Below are 25124 nucleotides of genomic sequence, written 5' to 3'. Positions count from 1 at the left end.
ATATATATATATATAATTCTGGTTATATTATTTCAAACAGAAATAATATAAGCAATGTATCTTTTTATTATTGGCAAGAAGTATTACTGCTCTTTGTTTCTATGTCACAGACTGCATTATGAAGGTATGAGGAACAGGGTGAGACCATGCTGAGTGAGAACAGACTCCAATTTTCTAACCTGGTGGTAGCAACATACAAAAAAACCCCATGCAGGTGCTACTTCTTTTAAAGTAGAAGTCTACTTCAGTATGGAAACCGCACAATTAAGTATAAAAATAAGTAATTACAACTCATGGACATGCAGCCTGTTGATTAAAACAGGCCTTTTCAGCTTTTATTCAACAGTAATAGTTAAGAGCCTGAAGTGATGCACACTAGCTTCTCAGGCAAACTTACTCTTGAAGTCAAGCATCAGAAACTTCAACACTTTTCTAAAAATCAAGAATAGTATACATATAACCAGTTCTTCCTCAAAAAGTAGACATGGACAAGATGAAATTTTTCTTCTAAGCTCTTATGATTTTTTTCACTCTGCCAGGTTTACATATCTTTCCCTTTACAAGGGTTTCAGCTTACTGAGAGGAAAAAAACAAAAAAGAGCATAACAGCTTAAGAGTATTTTGCTCTCCTCAACAGCAAAGCAACTAGCTCTTTGACTGAGACCTATACTAAAAAGTTTCCAGAAAAACTGTGCAAGTTGGGAAGGACAGTGGCTTTATATCATTAGTTATGTAAGCAAATAAAGGAGACTTTTGTCAAGAGGGACTACTTTGTTCAGAGAATCCATAGATACCACACTAGCAATAGTAGCATGGGGTAATCTTCCCTAGGGGAGGGCTTTACACTAATGCTCTTTTTGTAATCTTAGAACTACTTTCAAGTGCAAACAGTCTCAATCTATTTTCCCATGCTAGGAGGAAGAAAGGAAGTTGCAATTGTTTACTGAGGCAAACAAAACCATACTGTGAGTAATTATTAATTTTTTCATTTGCAAAATAAGAATCTCAACTGGCATATTAATAGGCCAGTACCTCCTGGGACAGAACTGGCAGTGTACTGAGTAACATGTGAGACATCCCGTGCCAGAAAGGAGATCTCTGGAAGTTTCAATGTATTTATATAAACAGTTGCAGTCTTTACTGCTAGTGGGTTTTACTGACAGATTTCTTCTTTGTGGACCAAAAACAGCTGTGGTGAGCAGGTACAGAATCATCAAAAATAACTGCATGATTACAACATTGTTTAGATGAGTCTTAACTATAAATCAATCACTCAGGTCAAAAAACAATTCTCAGTCACCTTTTCAAGCTGAGCAGAGTAGCACATGGTGTATTCAGCCCCAGCACAGCCAAGGACAAAGAGGGACTACTGTTGTAGTTACATGTCCCCTGTGTTTTCTTTGTGCTGCCACTGCAGTTACCTTACTGTCCCATATGCTGACCTACAGAGACCAACTGTCAGAAAGCTAAAACTGTTTTTTGCTAATTTAGCCCCTAAATTGGCCTACAATAAGATCAGCTGAACCAGTGCAAGAGAACAGCGAGGAAACTCCCAAGGGAGGGATATGAAGGGAGACTACCTTTTCTAACAAGGGCTTGAAGCTACTCTCTTTTTAAACAGCACTTAAAGTAGTTTTGATAATCTGTGCAGATGCACCTTGGCTACTGGTGTCATCTACAAATCAGACCTTTAATCATATTTCCAAACAATGCAGTAACTAAAGTCTTAACTTCCTTAATCTTCTTAAAAGAAAGCATAATCACAGCTCAGCCACTTTTATAGATCTGAAGCGTATAAGAACCAGATGATAAATAGTGTAAACATAATCAGTGGCAATGTATCATCTTTTCTCTAACTTCTGCACACAACCCCCATCATTCCTGTCCACACACACACAGTGTGCAGCAGAAGGTCAGGTAGACAGCACCCCTCAGATGTGTGAGCTGCACAGATGTGAGGTCACCCTCAGCATCCCATGACTACCCCACTCCACCTGGAACACCCTCCCCTTGGACAATCAATATCCTTCATCTCACCATACAATTTTTGCACAGATTAGCACAACAAGGCATTTTGAACACTTGGAATATTGTTCATTGGTTTCATATATAATTTTTATAAGAGCGTTCATCAAAAGATACCCTGAAATGTCTAAGTGTAGGATTCAAACACTGCTGCTAAATACATTCTTATCTGCCAAATATTGGTTTTTGACCTCAGCATTTTTATACTTGATCTTAATGTTCAGATTTGTGCCTACATTATTATTGTTTTGGATTGAAGATTATTTCCAGTCACAGAATGGGTGAGGTTGGAAGGGACCACAGTGGGTCATCTGGTCCAAACTGCTCAAGCAGGGTCATCCTAGTGCACAGTGCACAGCATTGCATCCAGACAGTTCTTGAATGTCTCCAGTGAGGCAGACTCCACAATAACTTAGAGAAATCCAGAATATCTAAACTGAACAGCAGAATGATGAAAAAAACCTTAATTTTGATGATTTTTCTATCCTAGAAATTTTCAGTCAGACTTTCCAAGAAGTCATGTTACTCCAAATAATAATTTGCAATATTATATGTGAATGTACCAGCAGTGCAAAGTTATAGTCTAATTCAGTTTGAAAGAAGGAAAAGAAAGAATGATTATTGGAAATCACTCTAAAAAAAAATAAAAAAGGAGCAGCAATATCAAGTTCTGTCACTTGGTGGCAGCACACCAAAGAAAACCAAAACACTCGAGCAAGACCACAAAATTTCTTCCTAGCTCATATTCCTCTACATCTCTCCTAAAAGTGCCAAAATTCCTGGAAGGCTGTAGTTACTTCACAAATTTAAGATAGGCACCCAAATTTTTAAGACTATTGACTTCACATTCAAGGAGACATTAAAGGCTGAAAACTAAAAGAGCCTTCAGCCTTTCCAACATGTTTACAGGTTCACCTACTTCCACTAAAACTGCCAAATGCATCCTAAATAGGATTCTCAAACAGGTGCAAGGGTGAGCAAGCAAACAGAAACAATATTTGAAAGCCTGACATCCCAACAGCACTAACTGTTCCTACAAACGGAACTAAATAGGGGACTGATTCAGATAAAGCATGAATTTGGTGTCGTCAGAAAACGCCTGCCAACACACCAGAAAACTCATTAAAATATTTTAAACTTCTACCAGCATCTCTTCTGCCACCTGAAACTCTTGCCAGCATTACATATGACAGGCAGCACCGCAGGCAGTAAGTACTTGACAGTGCTATTGTAGTCAGTGGCAACGAACCAGAACCGATAGTCTTCACCCATTTAAATAATTGATGTTAAGTAAAGACTAGATTTAATTAAATTAGTAATATTTAATAATAATTAAATAATTTAACAAACGCATGCAGGAAATGTTTGAAACTACTACTACTGAAGCAGAAAGGAGATGCAATAAGAACAAAAAGATCTGCTGGTCTCCTCCTCTGAGCAATGCTGTAGCAAAGGCTCATTTATCACATGGGGTAACAGGATCACTGTCTTTTCTCTCAAGCTGATATTTTACACACAGACATACAAACTATATAATGTCTTATTTCTGTAACCACATGATAAACAGCTTGATTTTGCACTATTTGTAATCTACATGTCAAACTTATCAATGACTAATAAAAGATTACTATATGCTATCACATTATTAACACACAAGTTGCCATGACAGTTCTTTTATATCTGTTTTCTGTGTATTAGATCTTTACTAGTATAATTTCTTAATAATGATCCCACACAAAAGCAACTTATAAAGTCTTCATAGTACTTTTTTTTTTTTGTACCAAACACAAGCTGATATTATCCAAATACTTGAATTCTGGGACAAAGAATTTGAGTTTAAAAGAGAAAAGTACTTTTATTCAAGCTTTAGGGAGATTGAGTCATCAGTTTAAGCCAAGCATTAGGAAATATGTATCACTTGTATCACACAGGAATGACTGTGATAGTTAAAAATGTTAAATAAATTCAAGTAGAGAAGATAAACTCTCCCTTTCCCCTATCTAACAAAAAAGCTTATTATTATCTACTATATATGCAGTCTGGTAGGGCCCTTCAATTTTTATCAGCTTTATTAAAACTACGCTTTCAGTGGGACACACACACACACATGAAATGACTTAGCCTAATCCAGCATGGCAGCAAAAAGATAAAATGGAGACCAAGGGAGAGAGATGAAAGCAAACATAGAAAGCAAGAGGAGCGCAGCAGTTTGCCATCAGAGGGAGTACGAGCCTTAAACAAGAGTGCTCAGCTTCCAGGTGGGAACAGACTTGCAGCTCCGGAGCAGATTATAAACAACTACACAGGTTTAAGGGAAGGCTGGTCCTCCAAATTTTTGTTGAGAAACAGCATATATGGGAAACAGCTGCAAGAAAACAAAGTAAGTTTCTGTTGAAAAACAGAGCTACTACACTATTTTTATATGTAGACAGGCATAGCCATGGTACAATGAAAAACAGCTTTCAAGTTTTGCCCATTTAAATTACCAATATTAAATAAAAGTTCGGAAAAAGGTGCTCCTGATCATTTTTCTCAGTAAACTTACTGCCTCAAAAAAGAAAAAAGGATTGCAATATGGAGCTTCATTTGGGGTCTGACAAGTGAAAAGGGACAAGCTTAACAAATAAGACACTTGACTATACATCAGCCTTCTCTCAGTTTCACTGGTGCTGTTCAGTGCCAAGTGTGCCTTCAGCACACTGCATGCTCCTCAAAATTACCTGTAACAGCAGATCCTCAGCTGAGGCATGGATAAAATAGGGGAGAATTATCCTATTAGAAAAGAAAATAACGTTATACGCCCACCAAACACACAAATTCCTAAGTCTTCTTTTCTATCCCTTCTCCTAAAGAGGGAGGAGAAACCATTTTTCAGCACATCCAAGACCTACCAGATGAGGTCTATTAGACGCAGGCTGTTTCAGGAAGAAAAATGTTTGCCCATTTACTCGTGTTGCAGAACACACTAACTTCCTACTACACTTAGAAAAAACAGTTACCTCTATTCTAAAGGTACTGAAAAAGTACTAGAGTGGTCTATAGTACCTCAGGGTATTTTCTACACTCAAATGATGGAGCCATTTCCTTAGGTTATCTTCATTTTTCCTATTTAAAGGTGGCTTCAGCAAAATCAGCAGAAGTCTGGCATCTTTTAAAAATAAAGTCAATTGCATTTCTGTCAGGGGTTACAAAAAAAAAAAGGAGATTGCTTGCCCAATTTTAAAAGGAAGGTGAACTAAAATCTGATTGAATCATAGCAAAAGAATTCTAGTTGGGGTGGGGAGAGGAAAACACTCTTTTTCACAGGAATCAAAAGCTGGAGACACATACTTGGTGTTAAGTACCTCGCCTGCTTAGGACAAGTGTAAATGAGTCATACCATCTGTACTCACATTCAGAGGATAGTCTGGCAAGATAGCAGGAGAACACAAAGCAAATATGATGTTCTGCTCTTATTGTTATAGAAGCAGTTAAGCTGGGAATAGAGGAAGATTTAGCAGTTAAAATAAGAACTACCTACAGCAAAGACACTGAACACCTTATTCTCTGAATTTATAATTATTTGTAGAATTCTACACAGAAAGCTGTAGTACTTAGAGACACATACAACAGTACTGCAGAGTACTGTTATTAATGCTGTATTTCACATGAATATTTCTCTCTCACAGAATAATGCACAGATGCTCAGAGTAGAAAGTAAATAGATTGGAGAATGAAGTCATTGTGGAACATCAATAATTCAGAGAGAAGCTATTTAAGATAACCATTTGTTACAGAGACAAGACAAAATGCACTGACTAAGAAAAAAAACCCAACACAACAGAATCAACACAGGCAAGCAGCCTTCTGAACCAAGTTGTGTTGAGAAGAGTAAAAGCAATAACCACATTGGAAGAAACAACAAGTATCTCACAAAGACACAGTGTGAGACTAATCTCAGCAAAAGTGGGAGAAGTTCCATCCAAAAAGACGACTCCTGGCAGTATCTGAGCAAGGGCAAAGCCATCACCAGCATCTGAAGGAACATGCCACAGAAAGCTGCTATTCTCAACATAGCTGTGTGGGTGGGGTACCCAAATTCAGGGAAGTCAGAACCAAGGTGTAAAGGCTTATCATGAAACAAATTACTAATTGTAATTGAAAAATGTGCCACTTCAGTTTTCTTCAGTTCTCTTTTAAAAGGTCCTAGACAGTCAAACTATGTGGAAGGCTGGGCTTACCAACATTATTTTAGTTGTAATAAAAGCAATATATTTTAAAATACAAAACTAAGCTTACTTTGGATCCTAGGATATGTAAGTTAACATATGCAACACCTAACGCTTCATCTTTTACATCAGATGAGAGGTGGTAGTAGCACATCATGCTACAGACCGTTTCAATGTAACACAAACACACAGCTTATTTATGATAGTTACATTTAAACTAGAGTACTATCAGGAAGGACAAGAAGTTCTTCCAAAGATATTCCTGGGTATCTCGAGGGCTGGAAGGGGGAGAATAGACATCCATCTGCTGTTCCAAAATCCTTGTGATGATTTGTTTATATTTTATACCAAGCTTCAAGGAGCATCAAATGTACAGTTAATTTAAAATGGTATCTCACTTTCTCCTAGTTTTCATGCCTTCATCTTTTAGTTAAGTGAGAAAACTGTTTATGATCTTAAAATAAAAAGAAACTTGAGGTACTTGTGTTCGTTTACTTGATCCTTAAACTTTTTGGTTGGTTAAGATCAAGTATATTATTTCAGAGCATTCTAAAGGTTATAGTAACAGCATTTACAATTCCCAGTAAGTTTAGCAGCAGCAGATATTCACAAGGATGTCTGCACCCAATAATCACAGTTCACAAGTAGGTACACTAACATAAAATCAATATCATTAACATGTATGTCCAGCTGTGAGCCGAGCTGATTTGAGGGGAGGAGAGGACATAAAGGGGTAGGAAGATGCTATGCCATGCTATTTCCTCAGTGACTACTATTTACCAGGGCAACCACTCAGAGAAGCTTCACAGGCAAATGAAGCAGTAACTCAAGCTGTTTCATTATGAATCAGCAGAACTGTCAGAGATCATGTCAAAAGTATTAGACCATTTCTAAATAAAAGTAAATTCAAAAATAGATTGAAGAGCAGTCCTGCTGTTGAATCCTACTTATTGATTTGCTATTCAGAAAAAGTCTTTGAGCTTGAACAGTTCCCCGGCTAAAACAAGAGGTAAAATAATGAACTGACAAGCCTGGAGAATAGAGAACCTATGAAGCATCCTAAATGATATAAGTGAAAACATGTGTTGATCCTCTGATGTTCATACCACTATTAAAAATGAAAAACGACCAAGGCAGAAGAGGAGAAAGATCCTATAGTGATTCCAGAAACCTCTACCTACATGTTATTTCAGTGTGTCCACACATGTAACTTCAAATAATAACTACATATACAAAAAGCCATATCAACACTGAAAATTCTTAAGGTATACCTGAGAATGACACACTTAAAAAAACCCCCACAAACTACTGCAGTTCAGATTCCACTTCCACAGTCTTCAGTTTTTACAATCCTTTTCATTAGCTACCTCAGAGGTAATTTCCATTTAAAAATTTGGGAAGAAAGCAAAGCAAGCAAAAGATGAATACTGATGGGACATAACATCAAAAGAACAGACAAAATGCTACACAATAGCATTGCACCTTAAGCTGAGGGAACAAATCTTTAAATGCTATTTCACACATCTTTTAGCAAGGTAATTATCTGGATAAAAATACAGTAGCGTGCTGTGCTATGAGTCATAGACATTCATATCTAAATCAACCCATCAAGAAAGTTCACAACCAGGATAGTTTTTTAGAACTTACAGCTACTTTTCGAAAACACTGTACTTTAACAAAGCCAGAAAAGAGTAATGCTTTCAATCTGAACAGATGCTTGTCACATTCAAAGAACAGACTACAAGAAGTGGTGTTCATACACATTAAAATCAAAGAAGAAAACACAAGTTCAGAGCTATTTGAGTCTATTTTGTCCATAGCAGGTTACCTCTCAAAGGCTACAGTTTGGCTTCACAGAAACTTTAGTGCTTGAAAAACACAAGAGGACTGAAGAGTTAAAACCCCTCAGATTATTACTGTGGAACAGAGGCTTTCTGGTACACAGCTGTGACATATTTCAGAACATCTACAGGAAGACAACTGTTAAAAATGGATATTGGGTAGATGGAGGAAAGCATTGCATGCTTTATGTATCTGCCAAGGCACAGAGATTAGACTTGATCAATAGAATTTGTAGGATAGCAGGGTGGCTGTTTGTGAGGTAATCTTTTACCAGCACATCACTTTTAAGAAATTGTTTCTTAATTCATGAGTTTTAATCATCAAATTTAATTTTCATGTGTCTGAATTTTAACATTTCCAGTCTACCTAATATGAGGGTAGAAAAAATAGGAAGAAGGGTTTAGGAGCATTTTAGAAAATAGTGAAAAACTACACATCCATCAAAGAGAATGGTAAAACAAATACTGTTTCAAACAAAAAAGTGTGCATTTGTGAAATTAAGTGATAGGCATAAAAAAGAATGTCTACTGGAAACATTCAGCTCATGCACCAACAGGAACAAATCATCAGAGGTAAGAACTTCCTTGGAGTTGTTTCTCCCTCCCCGAAAGGAAAGCAATACCTTTTAGAAGAATGTCTTTAGAGTAATTTTCAAAAGCAAAAATAGAAGTACATCAAAATGACCTGACTGGATCTTTAAAGAGGAAGTGCCATAATTCATAGGTACCAACAATGCATGCAGTCATTTCTCTATTCCCAGGGCCAGCAATGCAATCAGCAGTTGTCTTCTTATTCCTACTGACTATGTGTTTCAAAAAAAAAAAAAAAACGGAATACCCAGCAAAAGATATGGAATAAGCAGCTCTTTGAATGGATTCAAGAGCCTGCAATTTCACATAAACATTTCCAGCACTGCTAATGCACATGGGTTTCTGTTGTCTTACCAGCCTTGAAGCTATTGGTAGAGGACAAAAACATAGCTTTAAGATGGGACATGAGAAGGGTCAGAATTCACTTGGAACAGAGGTGTTCCACATAGGTGTGTCCATATAAGCTCAGTGACATAGAGCTTTTATTTCCCCAAAATGCAAACTCTAAAAGAGAACTGGCCAGCAGACTTAGAGACACATTTTCAGCATATGGATGTAGCAGCACTTCACCTTACAAGAGGCCCAAATCAAACAATGACAGGTCAAATATTTGAGTCAAAACATGATTTTTCATTTTTTTCCAGTTCCATGGGAAACACAGAGGATACTACCACACACTTCAGGACTTACTTTCTCCAGGGAAGAACTCAGTTGCTTGGACAGGACACCTCCTTTATCTGCACTCTGCCAATTGCTTAAAGCTTAAATCATGACTGCCACTTTCACAGAAACATAAGAGGAAAACTGGCATTCCTACCTGCCATGCACAAGTGCCATAGCAGACTCCATTACATCAATACAGCCTGCAAAGGGAAAAAAATAGGATTCCTCTGACTGCCAGAAGTCAGTCACCTTCTCTATCTCATCTGAGGACTGCTGTGCATAAAAGCACAATCTTTAAGTTCAGCAGGATGTGGTCATTAATGGGAAAAAAGGAGTAAAAAATTTTTTAAAAAACTATTATTACATTTCACAGACAGTGGAACATTTAAAGGGATGAGAAAAAGACAGATTAACAGCTACAGCTAAGTCCACTTGCATTATGGACACAGACATACCCAGGAAAATTAATCCCAAGAAATTAATGCTATCAATCTGAAGTAGATCACTTAAACCAAACTGAGGCCTTACTCATTTACAGTTAAAGTACCACTACACTGACTACACAGAATTCACTTCCAAAGTACATTTGGCTACCTCCAAGTATCTAGGTGCAATGCTCTTAAAAACAAATAAAACAAGTCAGATTTTTTTCTTGACAGACAGGGACCCAAGAAGAGTTGTGCCACAGGAAAATTTAAAGTTTTTCACTTCTTCAGGGGTAAGATAGGGGGGGCCAGATGGGAAAAGACTGGGAGAAGACATCTCCTCTTATGAGGAAAGACTGTGGGAGCTGGGCCTGTTTAGTCTAGAGAAGAGAAGACTAAGAGGGGATCTCATTAATGCATACAAATATCTCAAAGGCAGGAGTCAAGAGGATGTTGTCAAACTCTTTTCAGTGGTGCCCTGTGACAGGACGAGGAGCGGTGGCCATAAATTGAACCAAAAGAAGCTCCATCTCAACATGAGGAAGAACTTTACATTGAGAGTGGCAGAGCACTGGAACAGGCTGCCCAGGGAGGTCACGGAGTCTCCCTCTCTGGAGGCACTCAAAACCCACCTGGACATGTTCCCGTGTAACCCACCCTAGGTGACTCTGCCTTGGCAGGGGGGTTGGACTAGAAGATCTCCAGAGGTCCCTTCCAATCCTAACGATGTGAAGACAACCTTTCAAACACAGAGCAGCAAAGGGACATGTACTAAACAGGGTGTGATCCAGCACAACCAAATCCAGAGACGAAAGAACTGCTCTAAAAAACGAATATTCCATCATCTCTCCACAGCAGTAAAGCAGTGTTGCAGCAATTTCTCCTCCTCAGTCCTAGACTGCTTCAGTCTCTCCACAGGGAGACGACAAGCAAGCTACCACTAAATAAGCCTCACAGAAGAGACAGCTGATTGCTTTACTAACACTTTTTAAACTAATTTCTACCTGTGTTTAGAAGAAGGGCACACCCAGTAAATCAAAGTGAACTATCTTGGTTTCTGTTTTTGCTTTTTGGATGCATTTAAATAGCACATGACAACTTTTACAGTGCGTTAATTACTTCACTTTTGTTACTTTAATGTGTTAATTACTTTGCTTTTATTACGTTTGCTGTATTTTTAATTTATGATTTTATCCGAGCATTTAATAAAACCAGAAAATAAAAAAATATTAAGGTGTTTTAATTACGTGCCACTAATTAAAATCTTCCCAAAATGTCTCAAGTTAAGCAGTCCATAGTATTTCCTTCATACAACACTTAATAAGCTGAATCAATGACTTGGAGGATTAGTCACTTCATAAGAGAAGCTTTTCTTTTCCCCACTGAACAGACCAACTAAGAGGAGTAATTTTAAAGAAAAATACCATTTGTTCCAGAAGAGGCTACTGTTGTCTAATGCCGCTTTCAAACAGTGAACTTTCACAAACTCGTTCCAAGTGCTTAGCTCATGACTTCCGTCCATGAAGCAGCTTGAATTCAATCCTCTGGCAACAGATATACACTACTTAAGTGTTACTTTTTTATAATTCTTGGAATGAAAGAATGTAAGTAGATGGTATACTTAAGTCTTAAAAAGTTAATATTCATATCTTTCCCTAATGTAATTTTTAAATTAAAAATTTCCCTGCCCTGTTCTCTATGTACTCAAGCTTGAACATTCCCTCAAAGTTCCCACAATCCATGCCAATAAACCACACTGAAAATAGATTAACCTTTTGTCTAGTCTTATCACTGAGAACCTTTGTACAACATAATACACAAAGCACAACAAAAAGTACTCCGTATCTGCTATAAGACAAGGAACATTAAGTACAGAATAGCGAGAATATCACCATAAATGTAATTTAATTCGCAACACTGACCCTCATTTTTAAACACTAACAGCTACATAATACAGGTATTCTCAAAACTTTGCATACTTTTAATAACTTCATTTATTTCAGCATAACAAAGAAGATTCTGCTCTCCTCTCATATTCTTTCATGTTACAAAGCAAATCTAAAATCTCATATTGAGGTAAGCTTTCTTAAATATCAACTACTTTCTTATTAACACTGTGCACTTTATTTAATGTTTGTCATTCTTGTTCCAACCCCCCCTTCCCACATTCCAGTGTTCGTTTGTTTATGTTTTACATTTTTATGTCACCCACGTGCGTTTTGACACCTACTAGAAGCAGCACTAATATCATCCTCTAGCCACAGCAGACAGCTGACCTACTCATAAAGCAGCCCCTGAATGACTGCCCCAGGTTTTTAGGCTAAAATGAAAAAAAAAATAAATTAAATGGTGATGAGCATTTTCAAGAAAAACCATGAAATAGAGGCTGTAACCTGACCTTCACTGGGTCCTCACAAACATACAGGTGATATGTAGGTGATATGTATTTGTGTGGAGACTGTTAAGTGCAATTTTATTATACCCTTATTTGCCAAGGTAATTATTCCCAGTGCTTTCTTACAGTCAAAAGACATGCCCAGTTCTGTTTGATTTCTTTTTTTAAACCAAGCTTTGTAGTTTTATCATTGCTTATTCCAGAAAACAAAACCAGCAGATGCATGCATAACCTCATCCATAACCCACTGAATTAAACAGCTTTGCAGCACGATCAAACTGAGAAACAGAACAAAGTAAGGAACAGTCCACCTTGATAAGGCTTTCACTGATGGCGATTCAAAACACTACCTTCTTTAGCTGATGATAAAAATATTTGCACAACCAGTGTGCTTATATTGTGGTATCCATACAACCATACTACGTGATATGTGCAATATATAACAGGAAGTTTAAGTACTATTTTTTATTTCCATTTCCTATAGAGCTGAGATGAAAAAAATTCTATTACAGAAGACCGCAGTTTATTCTTAGACTGACATGCTTCGTTAATTACTATTTGTAGAGTTTATTTCACTTAGGCATTTTTCTACGACCATATTTTCTTACTAGATATTTCCCTACCCCAAGCATATATCTGTGCAGGGAGATAGAGGGATCACTAGTCACAACAGGCATGACTCCAAGCCGTTACTGGATGGTGTCCAAGAATTAAAACTGCACACACAAGAAGCATAAGAAGTTGAAGGGCCTTCTGTCCATACATAATTCTATGAGGAAAAAGGCTGCAGCAAATTCAAACTACTTTTGGCACATAGTTTTCAGGTAACTGGACTACCTCAACATGGTCTTATACCTTCACTGTAACCTCTTGAGAAGAGATGGAAGGCGAGACAAAGTCTTTTGGATGTCATTTGCAGAGCTCCAGTTGTAAAACTGAGTAGTAGAGCATGTGATCAGCCTAAGAGGGGAAAAAAACAACTTTAAAATGCTGCAAGAAAACTGACATGTTACTGACATGTTGTATAGGAGACAGGGAAAAAGCTGAGAGTCCTGAAAGGCAGCACATGTGGTAAATAAGTATGTCACAGAGGAACTTTTCTTCTTTCAGTGTTTTTGTAGTCAATATAAGTCAACAGGGTGTGTTATAAATAGAAGCAGACTCCTTAAGACCCTAGTTCTCTCACAATTAAAGAGCAATTCACAACCACACTCAAGCCCCAAAACAATCAGGAATCAGACAAGAAAATTAGGCCTGTTGCTGAGTTTCAAAACACATTGTAAGAACTTGCAGGTCCAACAGCAATAAAGTTACTTTCCCAGAGAGAGAGGTCCAAGGCAGACCACACTCAAGTTTCTCCATTCACCAGCCCCCACACCAAAGGACACTCACACAAGACACATCATCTTTGATTACAGGATTTCTGACACAAGGCAAGAGATTAGAGTAGGTTTATCTGAGCCAAAACACTCCTTTCTAATTCCTACTAAGGAAAACTTTCAAGGAACAACTTCACAGTCATATGCTAACCTAAATAATTTGCCTCTCCCCCTCCCGTTTCACCACTTTGCAGAAAAACAAAATGAAAGACTGCTTAAGCTCAGCTACAAACTAATATCAAACCATGGCCTTTGCAGGAGATCAGAAGCCACTGAGTTTCAATCATTACTGTTAGAAACCTTGCAAATGAAAAAAAACAACTCAAGGAGAAGCACATCATCAAACTCCATCCTAAAATTATTGAACTCCTACCCTTTCATGACAATTTACTTACTCTTCTGACTTTAAAGACCAGGGTTTATTCAAGCAATGTACTCCATTTCTTACATGCACAGTCCTACCCTACACCAGAAATATATTTGCATTCAGTAGTTCATGTATCTGTATTTCCTTCTCCTATCTGTCAGCTGAAAATGCTAGCCTTCACTGTGGTAGATAATTTCCAAGTCATATAATTAGCATAGCTTTGGCTGTTAATTAATCTCTTAAAGGAAAAACAGAGTAACTAGAAAAACATATCCTACTGTTCCTGCCTGTATTTAACCTTGCTTGTTACAGGTCATTTTCATTGTTTCTTATCTAGTGAAAAAAAATCAAGACAGTGCAAATACACCAAAGCTGCTGCCACCTCACTTCTGCAGCCATGCCATACAGCATGAAAAGTAAGAACTTGGCATTCTGACCAGGCATCCTGTGACAACACATCACAGCCAGGCTACATGTCTCCAAACTCCACATAAGAGCAGGTCATGAAACCATCAGGTCAAATGGCATCATTCCAACACTTCCTCCTCTTTTCTTCAATTATCCTTCCTACTTTTTACAGGTTACTTTTTCTGAAAACAAGGGGTGTCAGGCAACATTAAGGAAGCACTAATGGGCACTACAGTCATGAAATAATAAATAAGTAAAAAAAAAGCTTTTGAGGACACATGTAATGTATGCTAGTAGAGGTAATAAGAGCTCCCGTAACGTGGAAGGCTGAGCTCCAGCAGACGCATTCATTCTTTTCTGCAGGCACATTCATTCTGTCTTTGGATTCAGTTAACTGTGCCTGACTGCTGCCACCAGACTGAGCTTCAGGTCTACAAGGTTTATTTCTGCTTGTGGTCATTCAGAGCCAATTTTCTAAAGAACTCACTCCAGAATGACAGTTCCAAAACAACTTTGCAACATCTCCAATCAACATGGAAGAGAGCCCTGCTAATACCGGTATGACAAGCTTCCAGGGAACGGGAGCTGGACTTCTCCTCTGATAGTCTCCACAGACACCCCTGGCATTGCTATTCCTCCTGCCATTCAAACAGATACTATTTCTTTGGCTTATGTAAGTTCCAGTAGGGAGCTTTATAGAAGGAAACACATCGTGCTTCCCCATGTAAGGGATTGGAAGTCGAGACAGGAAATCAGTGTGATACCCTAAATGCATAGGGTGTTTTCTATAGTCACTGCAAGAGCAAGAGAGAACCTTCCGGGTGACAATTAGGTTGAAAGACAAAGATGTAATCAGCAGCTTTTTAACAGTCGTACTAATTTTTCTGTGAAATTCTTCTACTACTTTTGGGCCTAGAGTCATGAACCACAGTATTTCTAGCAGTTGTTCTAGACTTATGCATGCAGTAAGTTTAATACTTTAATGATTACTAAAGCAGTTTCAACATATATGCAGAGCATTACAGAAATTTTATCAACCTTCAGATGTGAAAACCTCACAACTAACTTGTTCAAATGCAAACTATGAAAAACATCACATTTTTTAAACAATTATGGCCTGTTAAATGTTGAGAGTTAAAAAAAACACCAGGAAACCAATTCACAATGTGCAAAGCCCTTTCAAAAATAAAAAAATGTGGCTGCATGCAGCTATATTTGCCCTTCCAAGATGATAAATTTGATATACTTGATCAAAAAAACATTTTTTACATCTTTGGGTGTAGAAAAACAGCAGGAGACATCCTCTTCTGTATATTATTCACAATGTTAGTTTTAGATTAGAGATGCTGGGAGAGTCCCTTTCCTGTGCTGTAGAAAGGTGCAGTAGGCAGAAAAAGAAATCAATGTCTTGAAGTCATTGTAAACAAAGATCCACAGGGTAGCTGGATACCTGTTGGTTTTTGGATGATCCTTGACTACAAAACCCTGAACAGCATTGCTGTTCACTGACACTGACAATCTGTGATATCCTAACCATTTCTGTCCTTTCGGTTTTCACTCTAGTGTTTTACAAATCCTCTCCTCACTTTTCTTTTTTTACTCTCATTATGAAGACTTTCAAAGAACTCCTCTCTTGAGCTCTGTTTCTTATGGAGTAGATTAACTTGACTATTTACATCCCTGATTGCAGTAAGCATAATTTGCTAAACTTATGGTAAAAAGAATGGAGAAATGTTTATGGACAAGTCATAAAATGTTACTTATTCTTTACTTCAAACGTTCTATTTTAATAGATTTCTCATTCTGTTATCTGAGTAGTGTTAGATAATAAACAAACGGCTGTGTGCTGGTGGATGGAAGGAAACAGCAAACATCATGAGGTAGGAGTGGAAGAAATAAATGATGAGCTGAATGATTACTACAGCATTGGTAATGATGCAGGTTAGTAATGGCATTTGCAATCTTGCAGGTGACAGAAACAAGAAGAGAAAGTGTTCTTCTACAAGTCCTCCCTAATACTGAAAGTTATCCCCTAGAATGAAAGTACTGTTAAAAAAGAAAAAAGCAATGGATAGAGCAGAGCTATAAAGCAAAATACTGCTCCTGGAACTGAGACAGAAGCAAAGGAAATAAAGGTTAGCAGGCAGTACCAATATAGGGCTCTAATTTAGCAGAGACAGCACAACAACAGAGTATTAAGCATAAAACCTCTTTCTATCGATGCTCCTGTTTTACAAATGTAGCAAGAACTGAACAAAACTGCAGTTACAAAGTGATGGAGGAGAGGGGTAAGGAATTCCATTAATATGTTATTTTTGAAGCATCCTTGTACTATAACTTGGGACATTTCACTAATTCAAAACAATAACTAATAACATAACCAGAAAAATAATGTTAGCATTTTGGTTTTCTTCATTTTCTGATTTCATGTCCTTCATTTTAATCTACCAACAATAGTTTGTGGGGAGACACTGGTGAGTGAATGAAGTGTTAGCAGACACTACATAGAGATCTGAGGCAGGAGAGAGACATCAAGTGCTCAGGATGGAAAGGACTTTGCATGGATTACCTGCCCAGTCCCATGAGCAACTGACAGAAGAAGCAGATGACTTGAAGATAGGACAGGGAAGAAGAGAATATCAATTACCCCAACACTGTAGGAAACGCAGTCTGCAGGAACAGATTTAAATGACTAGATTATGCATTAGTTATAGATTGTTAGTACATAAAGGACTATAGAACTTCCTGAATGTGTTTTTTTCTCCCTCCAGTTCGGGTGTCTATGACTCAAGTAGGTCCTCCAGCTATGAGCTAGGTAGATCCTTGGTCTCTTATGCTGCCTGCTGCTCGATGACCAGGTTCCTGATGGAAGGCTCAACTTCTTCCATGTCAGGGGGACCAGCATAGATGGAGCTATCAAAATAAAATCAAAAAGGAGGACAAACAGCAAAATCTTGAAAGAAAACATGAATTCTTCATGGCTTCTAGAAATTCTGTAAGCTCTAAATAGGCTCATTTTGGTCTCAGTGCTTTAACTACTGTAATTTTGTTCTTATTTTGCCATGCTGAAAGTCTTTGCTTGTGCTCCCTTCTCTTCCTTCTTCATTAAGGCACTGTACTATCTTCACTTTGTCAAAGTAAAAAAAATAGCAAAAAATCCAGATGTATCCATGCTTTCTTCTCCACACCAGATGGAAACGAGTACAGGATTTCAGCACAAAGTGAGAGTGAGCCTTAAGTATGATTGCATGACTGCAAAATGACCAAGAAGAACTTACAAGTCAATGTTCATCATCTGGAATTAGGAAGGCCATTAAGTGAAGTTCATTGTTTGAGAGTATGGAAACATTAAATACTTAGGATGACTACAACAGTTCAGGACACAGTCAGAATTAGCCTAACCCATGTAAACAGGCGAAGTTACGTATAAAACCTGGACATTCACTAAGTTCTAATATGAGTCAGTTACAATTACTCGGGGGCAGGAAAACTTTTTCACCTCCATTGCTGAAAATGTAGTTCTGAAGTTTAAGATAAGCTTAAGCAAAATGGTTTTGCTTTTTTCCTTTTATTTTTCCCCAAGCCCTCAGTGTTAGAATAGGCAGACCTTTGCTTTAAACATCTCAAATTTACATACAGTTTCAGTACTTACAGTGGGAAAAATACTTGTGCTCAGGCTGCCCTAAATAGGTAGATTTTAGTCATGTAAAAACTCTACTTACAGAGTACTGTTCACTCAGTTCACATACATAACATTACTGTAGAAATAAACAAAAATTCTAAGATTATATTCCATTCACAGTAAAGAGCATCTCATTATTTTAGGACAGAAGTCATCAGGTGCTTCAGCTAACAAGTAGTTCCTCAGTCTTCAAGGATGCTACACATCAACTATTTTGTCGCTCTTTTATTTGCATATTACTGCTGGTGCTTCCTCTTTAACTCTATGCACCCACACAGCTGCCTACAAGTCTCATCTTCCCTTCTCTTCCAGCTACTGAGTCCCACCACTCTTGCATTAGCTCTGTTTTTTGTGCTGAAATGGGTCAGTGCTGTATAATTCATCAACACCCGAATCACAACTGAATTAACATAGTTGAACTGGTATATTGCCACCCCTTGGGGAGAGTGCCAGTGTCACTCTCCTAAGCAGAGGAAGAATAACATTCCCTGATATTTCAGAGCATAAATATTAAGATTCTCTCCTCATTTGCACAAAGGATAACACCAAGACACCTCATTTCAGATTAATCTTCAAATACCAGACTAGAATTTGTCCTCCACCCCCAACAATGAAGGAAAACAAAACCCCCAAGAATCAGTACTGTAAGCATGCTCCCAGCATTGAGTGATGAATGGCTTTATTTTTTTATTGATGTGAAATGTTCTGTGATTGGTATTATGATACAGGTTACTTAAACACAAACATTATAAATAACTTTGAAACAGTTAGTCACTGTAACTAAGGCAACGAGTCTCCCACTCAATTTCCAGAAATAGGAGTAGAGGAATAGAGGTAAGAACAAAATAAAAAAAGTTGGCAGGAGCAAAAAAAACAAATGATCAGATATTAGTTTAACCTCCGGAAGGCCCAGGTGAGTACAGAAAAATGCAGCACCTGAGAAACAAACCAGCTGACAAAAGAAGAAGTGGAGGACATGAAGTACATAATACCAAATACACCTAATTTCAATGATCTTATTCCACAACCCATTTAAGTGAATGGAAACAACCACAGAAATCTGGGAAAGTAATAATCCACATCAGATAGCACATTGCTAGTTCAGAGTCAACAGCTACTAGTTTCCTGAAGGAATCATCTTTGTGAGTGCTAAGGAAGTCACCTCTTCATAGACAAGTGTACATTGGCCTCATTTTTCCCCTGATATTTGCTCCAAGTAATGGTCAGAAACTTCGATGCTATCTACATGAATAGACCTTTATACCCTCACAGAAGGCTGCTGAGTTAACAGGATCTGCCATAAGGATCTGACTGCAGAATCAAGGCTTGCTTTGTTTCTCCCCCACCTTTTTTTTTTCCTTCTTCTTTTAAAAAGTGTATTTTCTTGACTGAGAAGAACTGCTTGTTCGCAAGTCAAAAGTTCCCGAGTTATCATCGGGCAATCTGATCCCCCCAAACGAACACGTGGTAGAACCAGGTTCTCTCAGCACATTCTAATGGAAAGGCTGGTAATTACTGCCTATAACAAGATAAATGGAGTTCAAGTTACTCCAAGTTGTCCATCAATTAAAGAAACTTATCTTTTCAATACATGTAAGTTCTTAGCCTGGGAGCAGGAGAACTAACAGTAAGACTTCAGGTGTCTTGGTAAGTATTACAGCTTCTTAATTTAATTATCTTGTATACAGTTTAAAAAGATTAGGTGCAAATTTTAGGAAGAACATATGATGGAGAACAGAGCACAAAGAAGGGTTCTAAACTTCTACACGATTCCCAAAAGAAATGTTTGGGTTTTGTAAAAGAACGGTAACTTTAAAGTAACTTCTACTAAAAAAAAAAAAAAAAAAACGAAAACACACATCTCATTAGGCTACAGCTGAACAGAATTTGTAACTCACTCATTTGTAACACATAACTCACCCATTTGTAACACATAACTCACTCATTTGTAACACATAACTCCATTCCCACCATATCCCTCCTTCACTGAACAGCAGCAGTTCCTTTTCATCACCACAGGAGACCATTCCTCCTCTTAGAGTAACAAGGAACTAGTTGGGACATTTATTCTTGGCATGAATTCTAAAAGAATGAAGTCTAACGCTGGCAGTAATGAAAATAGCAACCATAGAGGCATTCAGAGTGTTCACTATGACACTGCAAACATTTGTTTAACTGCCAATTGAACAAGATCCATCTTAGCTAAGAGAAAGATATAAATGGGCAATAAAGAAGTCAGTGCTCTCACTGTTCAAGGACTTTAAAGATAAGTGGTCACTCTAATATCTTCATGCAGTTGTTCCTACTCAGATCCTTACCACTCACATCTGACTTCTGGAAATAAATGTATTGCCTCAAGAACAGTCTAGTAGTCATACAGAAAAATCCACACAAAATCCTTTCAAATGCCCACCATTATTAGCCCCAAGATATCCTCCTATTACACATTTAAGATTCAGAAAAAACAGAAAACGTATAACTAAAACTATAATGCACTGAAAGAAAAAAATAAAGCTTTACCAACTGTAACGATGCTGCATCCAACAAGTTTTGCCACAAGTACTTATATAGCTGCAAAACTGAAGAAAAAAAAAAAATCCTCCAGTTTAGACCAGTTTCATACATTTCAACAAAACTACGCTGAGATGCAGGCTTATGCGAGCCTAAAAGATGACCCGTAAGCACATACACAGGTAAGGCTTGTAACCAAAAAGCAACGAATCCCTGGGCTGTTAAACAATCCAAATTTCACCTGCACATTAAGAAAAACTAGGCCGTCAGTTACTCCTTAGGTGTACAAGAGACTACCTTGCAACCCTTTAAAGCAAGGATTTGCCTGTTCTAGGAAACAGTTAATGTACCTAGAAACTACGACTGAATAGCAAAAAAACCGAAGATGACACTTAGCCTTTCACAGTTAACTATGGAGAGTTGAGGGCTTTGATACATGAGACCAAGGCATACCACTGTGGATGCCCACCAGCAAGTCACACCTTTTTTCTTTCCCTACCCCACACCCCTCAGTTCCCTGCCCTCCCCTCCCAATAAATTCTGATAAGACATAAGTAACTCTTGACCTAAACTTGGTTTTCAGTGCCATTTCTTGGAGCAGTTTCAGGAAGAAACAAACTTTTATAGGCTTCCTCTCACTTGGCATTTTAGTAGTTAAAGCAGCTTCTCATCTAGAAGAACCTAGTATACAAGCACCAATATATGAAGACAGTAGGAAGGCAAACTTAAGAACAAATACCTTAATCATAAGGTACGCTTACCATATTTTTCATTTCTACCTTGAATGGTTCAAGCCTCAGAAACTGCAGATTTGCTTCCTCTATTATTAAATACGTCTGTCCAACACTGCACAACAAACCAAGAGCAACGAGAACAATCTACAACTTCTGACTTGACACTTGAATGACTGCTTTTGTATACCTGAGTTAAAGTTTGCTATTGAGCATTACAGGTATCAACCTTGCTTAATATAGTTCGATTTAGCTTCAAATGTAATTTTTGTTAACATGCTTATGAGTTTTTTAGATACCTAATATACTTTGAAAGCAAACACATAAGTCACTTCTGAAAGTGTATTGTACACCCTCAATTATGTCAAAACTTTGAAATATATTCCTACCTCATAGGTTGGCAAAGCAATAAAGCTCAAGTAGTAACACAAATTTATAGATAATGCACCTGCTGGCTGGTTGTTGAACCCAAGAAAAGGCCTAGTCTTCTCAGTGCATGAAAAACCTTTATTCTGAAGGTTAAACGTGTCAAATCAGGTTCCACAGACAAAAACAAATATTTGAGCTTCACAAACATATTAAGCATCTGTAGGATCAAAGTTTTGTTTATCAGGTACTAAGTAAATTAAATCAAGCAAGCGGAACTGGGATTTCACCCTCTGAACTCAACTAAGAGCCTCGGAGCAGAATTTCTCACCTCACTGTAGTTTCCGAGCACGGCATTTACACTAGCTTGCAGTAACTTGACAAACTCAACCAAAACAAGTGTAAGAAAATACCAAGCTTCTTGTATGCAGCAAGTCTGCCTCTTCTTTCCAGCATAATTCTGACATATAAGTAACACAAAGCCCTTCTACATTATCAAAGAGCAAAATCAATAGGTTTATTTAGAATTTGGAAAAATAATCTTAAGAATTAAAGTAATACTTTATTTAGTAGAATTTTTGTTTCAGAAAGTTATTTATCTGACTGTTGCAGAAGGAAACCAGCAAATCACTTCCCCCCCTTCATATTTGCTCAACAGTACAAAACAGAGCAGCCTTTGGGCTCCCCTGTGAAGCACAGCCACCACTAAAGAAAGACAGACTCACTACAGGGACCACAAACATATGTGACAATTTACTGTATTCTAAATGAACACACCACTATGAAGCAAAGTATATGGTTCAAGCAAACAAGAAGCATGTTTCACGTAACACTGAAGAGAAACACCTCCACTTGCACATAGTACCACGGGCTGTTTTTTTTAAAGAGCAGGTGGTGTTACAATATCAGCACAGCATCCTGTCCTCAAGTCAAGACTTCTTGCAGCATACTGCAGAAGAACACTGGCCTGGAGGAATTCTCTGTAGCTAGCAAAGCTGAGAGATTTCATGTTAATATGATTCCTCGTGACTTTTTGGCATTCTTAAAGAAAACAGTTTTTAACAGAATTTAGTTTGAAATAACTGATTTGTCAAGCAACTGACACTTAAGCAGCAGAAATGCAGCTGCTGCTAAAAATCACTCTCTCTACAAGAGACTTTTCAAAACCAGCACTCTCTTCCCTCCTTCCTTTGCCTGCTCCTTTGAAGTGAAAGAATACTTCAGTTCCCAGTATATCAATTCACCTTTACAGATCCGTGAAACCTCTAAAAAAATCCACCTTGTACTCCTTCTGGATTAAAACTTGCATCACAATAGAAGACGAAAACCTCACATGCATTACTCTGTCAAACCAATGGTCCCACACAGTCCAATATTTCACCTCAGCATCTGTCAATAACAGGATCCTTCCCAGAAGAAAAGTTCTGAAGTACACTACTTCCATGTTAACATATTGATAACGGGGCTTTTGAAAATTATTTCATAATGGTTACTTGCAGAAGGGTTGTATTTCTTGGTTTTAACAGAAGGGCTTATTTAACAGAAAAGATGAACAAGCGCTGATTTCTGTGGAGAGCCTCCCATGGAAGAACAGTAATGAAGCCTAAAAGGCAACCTTACTCATGGGACACTAAATGCATTTTGGGTCCACAACTGTTGCTCATTCATAGATGAGCTTTTAAAAAACCATGAGACTTCACAAAGTTTACATACAATACAGCAGGACACAGCCTCATATCACCAAACATTTTTTTAGAACAAAATCCCAAGGGACCATGGCAACCTAAGTGTGCAAACACAGATGTATACGTACCTGATGAAAGGACTCGAAGGTAAGGATGGGCTGATACTGATCAGCATAACACACATAGCATACCAGCTACCTAACCACTACCAAGTTTCTAGGTGTTTTTTTCCTGTGGGGCTTTTCTTTTTGGGAGAGGGTGGTGTTACAGTCGGTTATCTTCAAGGAAGAGTAGTAAGGAGACCCACAGCAGGCTGTATGAGTTTTTACACGGAATTTGGCCTCACACACATGAAAACAAGAGAAAAAACCATTCCTAGGAAGCATCTTTTCACGGGCGGCAAATTGGCAGCGCAGACCCTCCCACCTTTGTATCCTGATACCACACAGGAGACAATAGGTAGGACAGGGGAGACACAAGGAAAGGACAGAGCAGCCAAGACAAGTATTTTTCACCAGCTAGAATGGAAACAGAAGAGCCTGGCAGACAAAGAAGGGTGTGATACGACGAGAGCAACAAACCACTAAAGGCATGAAGAACCTCCTTTGCCTTCGGGAGGGGAGCGCGGGCTCGGGGAAGGTTTGTCAAGACCGCGGGAGGAGAAAGGCACGGCGGCCGAACAAAAGATTGTAAAGGCCTGGAAGGGAAAGGTGGAGGGACGGGCAGGCGGCTCCCGGGCACGTGAAATTGCGCAGGGCCGGCTCCGGGGGAGCGGCGCCAGCTCCTGCTCCCGCTCCCGGGCACGTCGCCCCCCGACGGGTGTCTCCAGGTCAATCCGTTTACACCGCGCAGTCCCTGAGGCCCAGGTACCCCGGTCCAGAAACCCTTCCCTCCCCAAAACAGGCACGGGACAGGGCTGGCCCAAGGGCAGCCCGCAGACCCACCCCCATCACCCTTCCCGGGCTTCCCTTGCGCTCCCGGGGCGTGGGCTCGGAGGCGACCGGCCGGCGGGCAAGGGCTCCCGCGGCCACCTGTTCGGCGCGGTACCTGCCCGGGAGGGCGGGCCCGCCCGCAGCGGGAGCACATGGCGCCTCCCGCCCAGCCCGGTCCCCGGCGGCGGCACCGCAGCCATGCTGCCTCCTGCTGCCTCCCGCTGCCGCCCGCTGCCCGCCGCCTGTCACCCGCGCGCGCGCCAGCACACCGCGGCGGGGGAGGGCGCGCCCGGCGGCCCTGGGAGGGGAGGAGAAGGAGAAGGGAAGGTCGGGAATGCCCACCTGCTCGCGGAGTTTCAGGAACACCATGGCGAGCGCGCGCCACCGCCTCCGCCCGCCGCCAACGACTCCCGGCTCCGCGCGCCGCGCGGCCACGCCCCCCCGCCACCACGGCCCGCGCGCCGGCCACGCCCCTGGCCACGCCCCCTCGCCCGCCACCGCCCCGCACACGGACCGCGCTCGGCGCCCTCGGAGGCGGGGCCTGCTCACGCCCCGCCCCGCCCCGCGCTCGCCCTCCCGAGAGGTTTCCTGAACGAGCCCGACCGCCCGCGCCACCAAGGGTAGCGCTGATTGGCCCGCGGGAGGCGGGGCAGAGTAAGGGTAACGCTGATTGGCGGCGCGGGTCCGGCGCGGGCGGATAGCGCGGGACGGGCACGTGGGGGCAGTGGCGGCGAGAGACACCGGGAGACATCGGGAATCGGCACGGCTGGGGGGCCGCCGCTCTTCCCTTAGGAATCGCCGTGGTTTCCCAGGCGTGGTTTCGGCCACCTGGCGCGATAAGCCCCGAGCCGGGGATTACCGGCACAGGCGGCTTGGCCCGAGGCGAGATTCCTCCGGCAAAGGTGATTCCCAGCC

At 39.8% G+C, this 25124-nt stretch overlaps 1 protein-coding gene across 2 annotated transcripts in view; it reads right to left on the bottom strand.

Annotated features, from left to right (window-relative positions):
• Positions 1 to 24646, bottom strand: part of ANKRD28 (ankyrin repeat domain 28) — a 118766-nt gene extending 94120 nt beyond the window's left edge. For both annotated transcript variants that reach the window (XM_064673795.1, XM_064673815.1), the window contains exon 1: positions 24552 to 24646. In XM_064673795.1, the coding sequence (XP_064529865.1) occupies positions 24552 to 24578 (27 nt within the window). In that variant the 5' untranslated portion in view covers positions 24579 to 24646. The remainder of the gene's footprint in view (positions 1 to 24551) is intronic.
• Positions 24647 to 25124: the final 478 nt, after the last annotated feature.

The sequence above is a fragment of the Pseudopipra pipra genome, chromosome 1 (assembly GCF_036250125.1).
Source record: "Pseudopipra pipra isolate bDixPip1 chromosome 1, bDixPip1.hap1, whole genome shotgun sequence".
NCBI lineage: Eukaryota > Metazoa > Chordata > Aves > Passeriformes > Pipridae > Pseudopipra > Pseudopipra pipra.
This window is presented reverse-complemented; position numbering and strand designations above follow the sequence as displayed.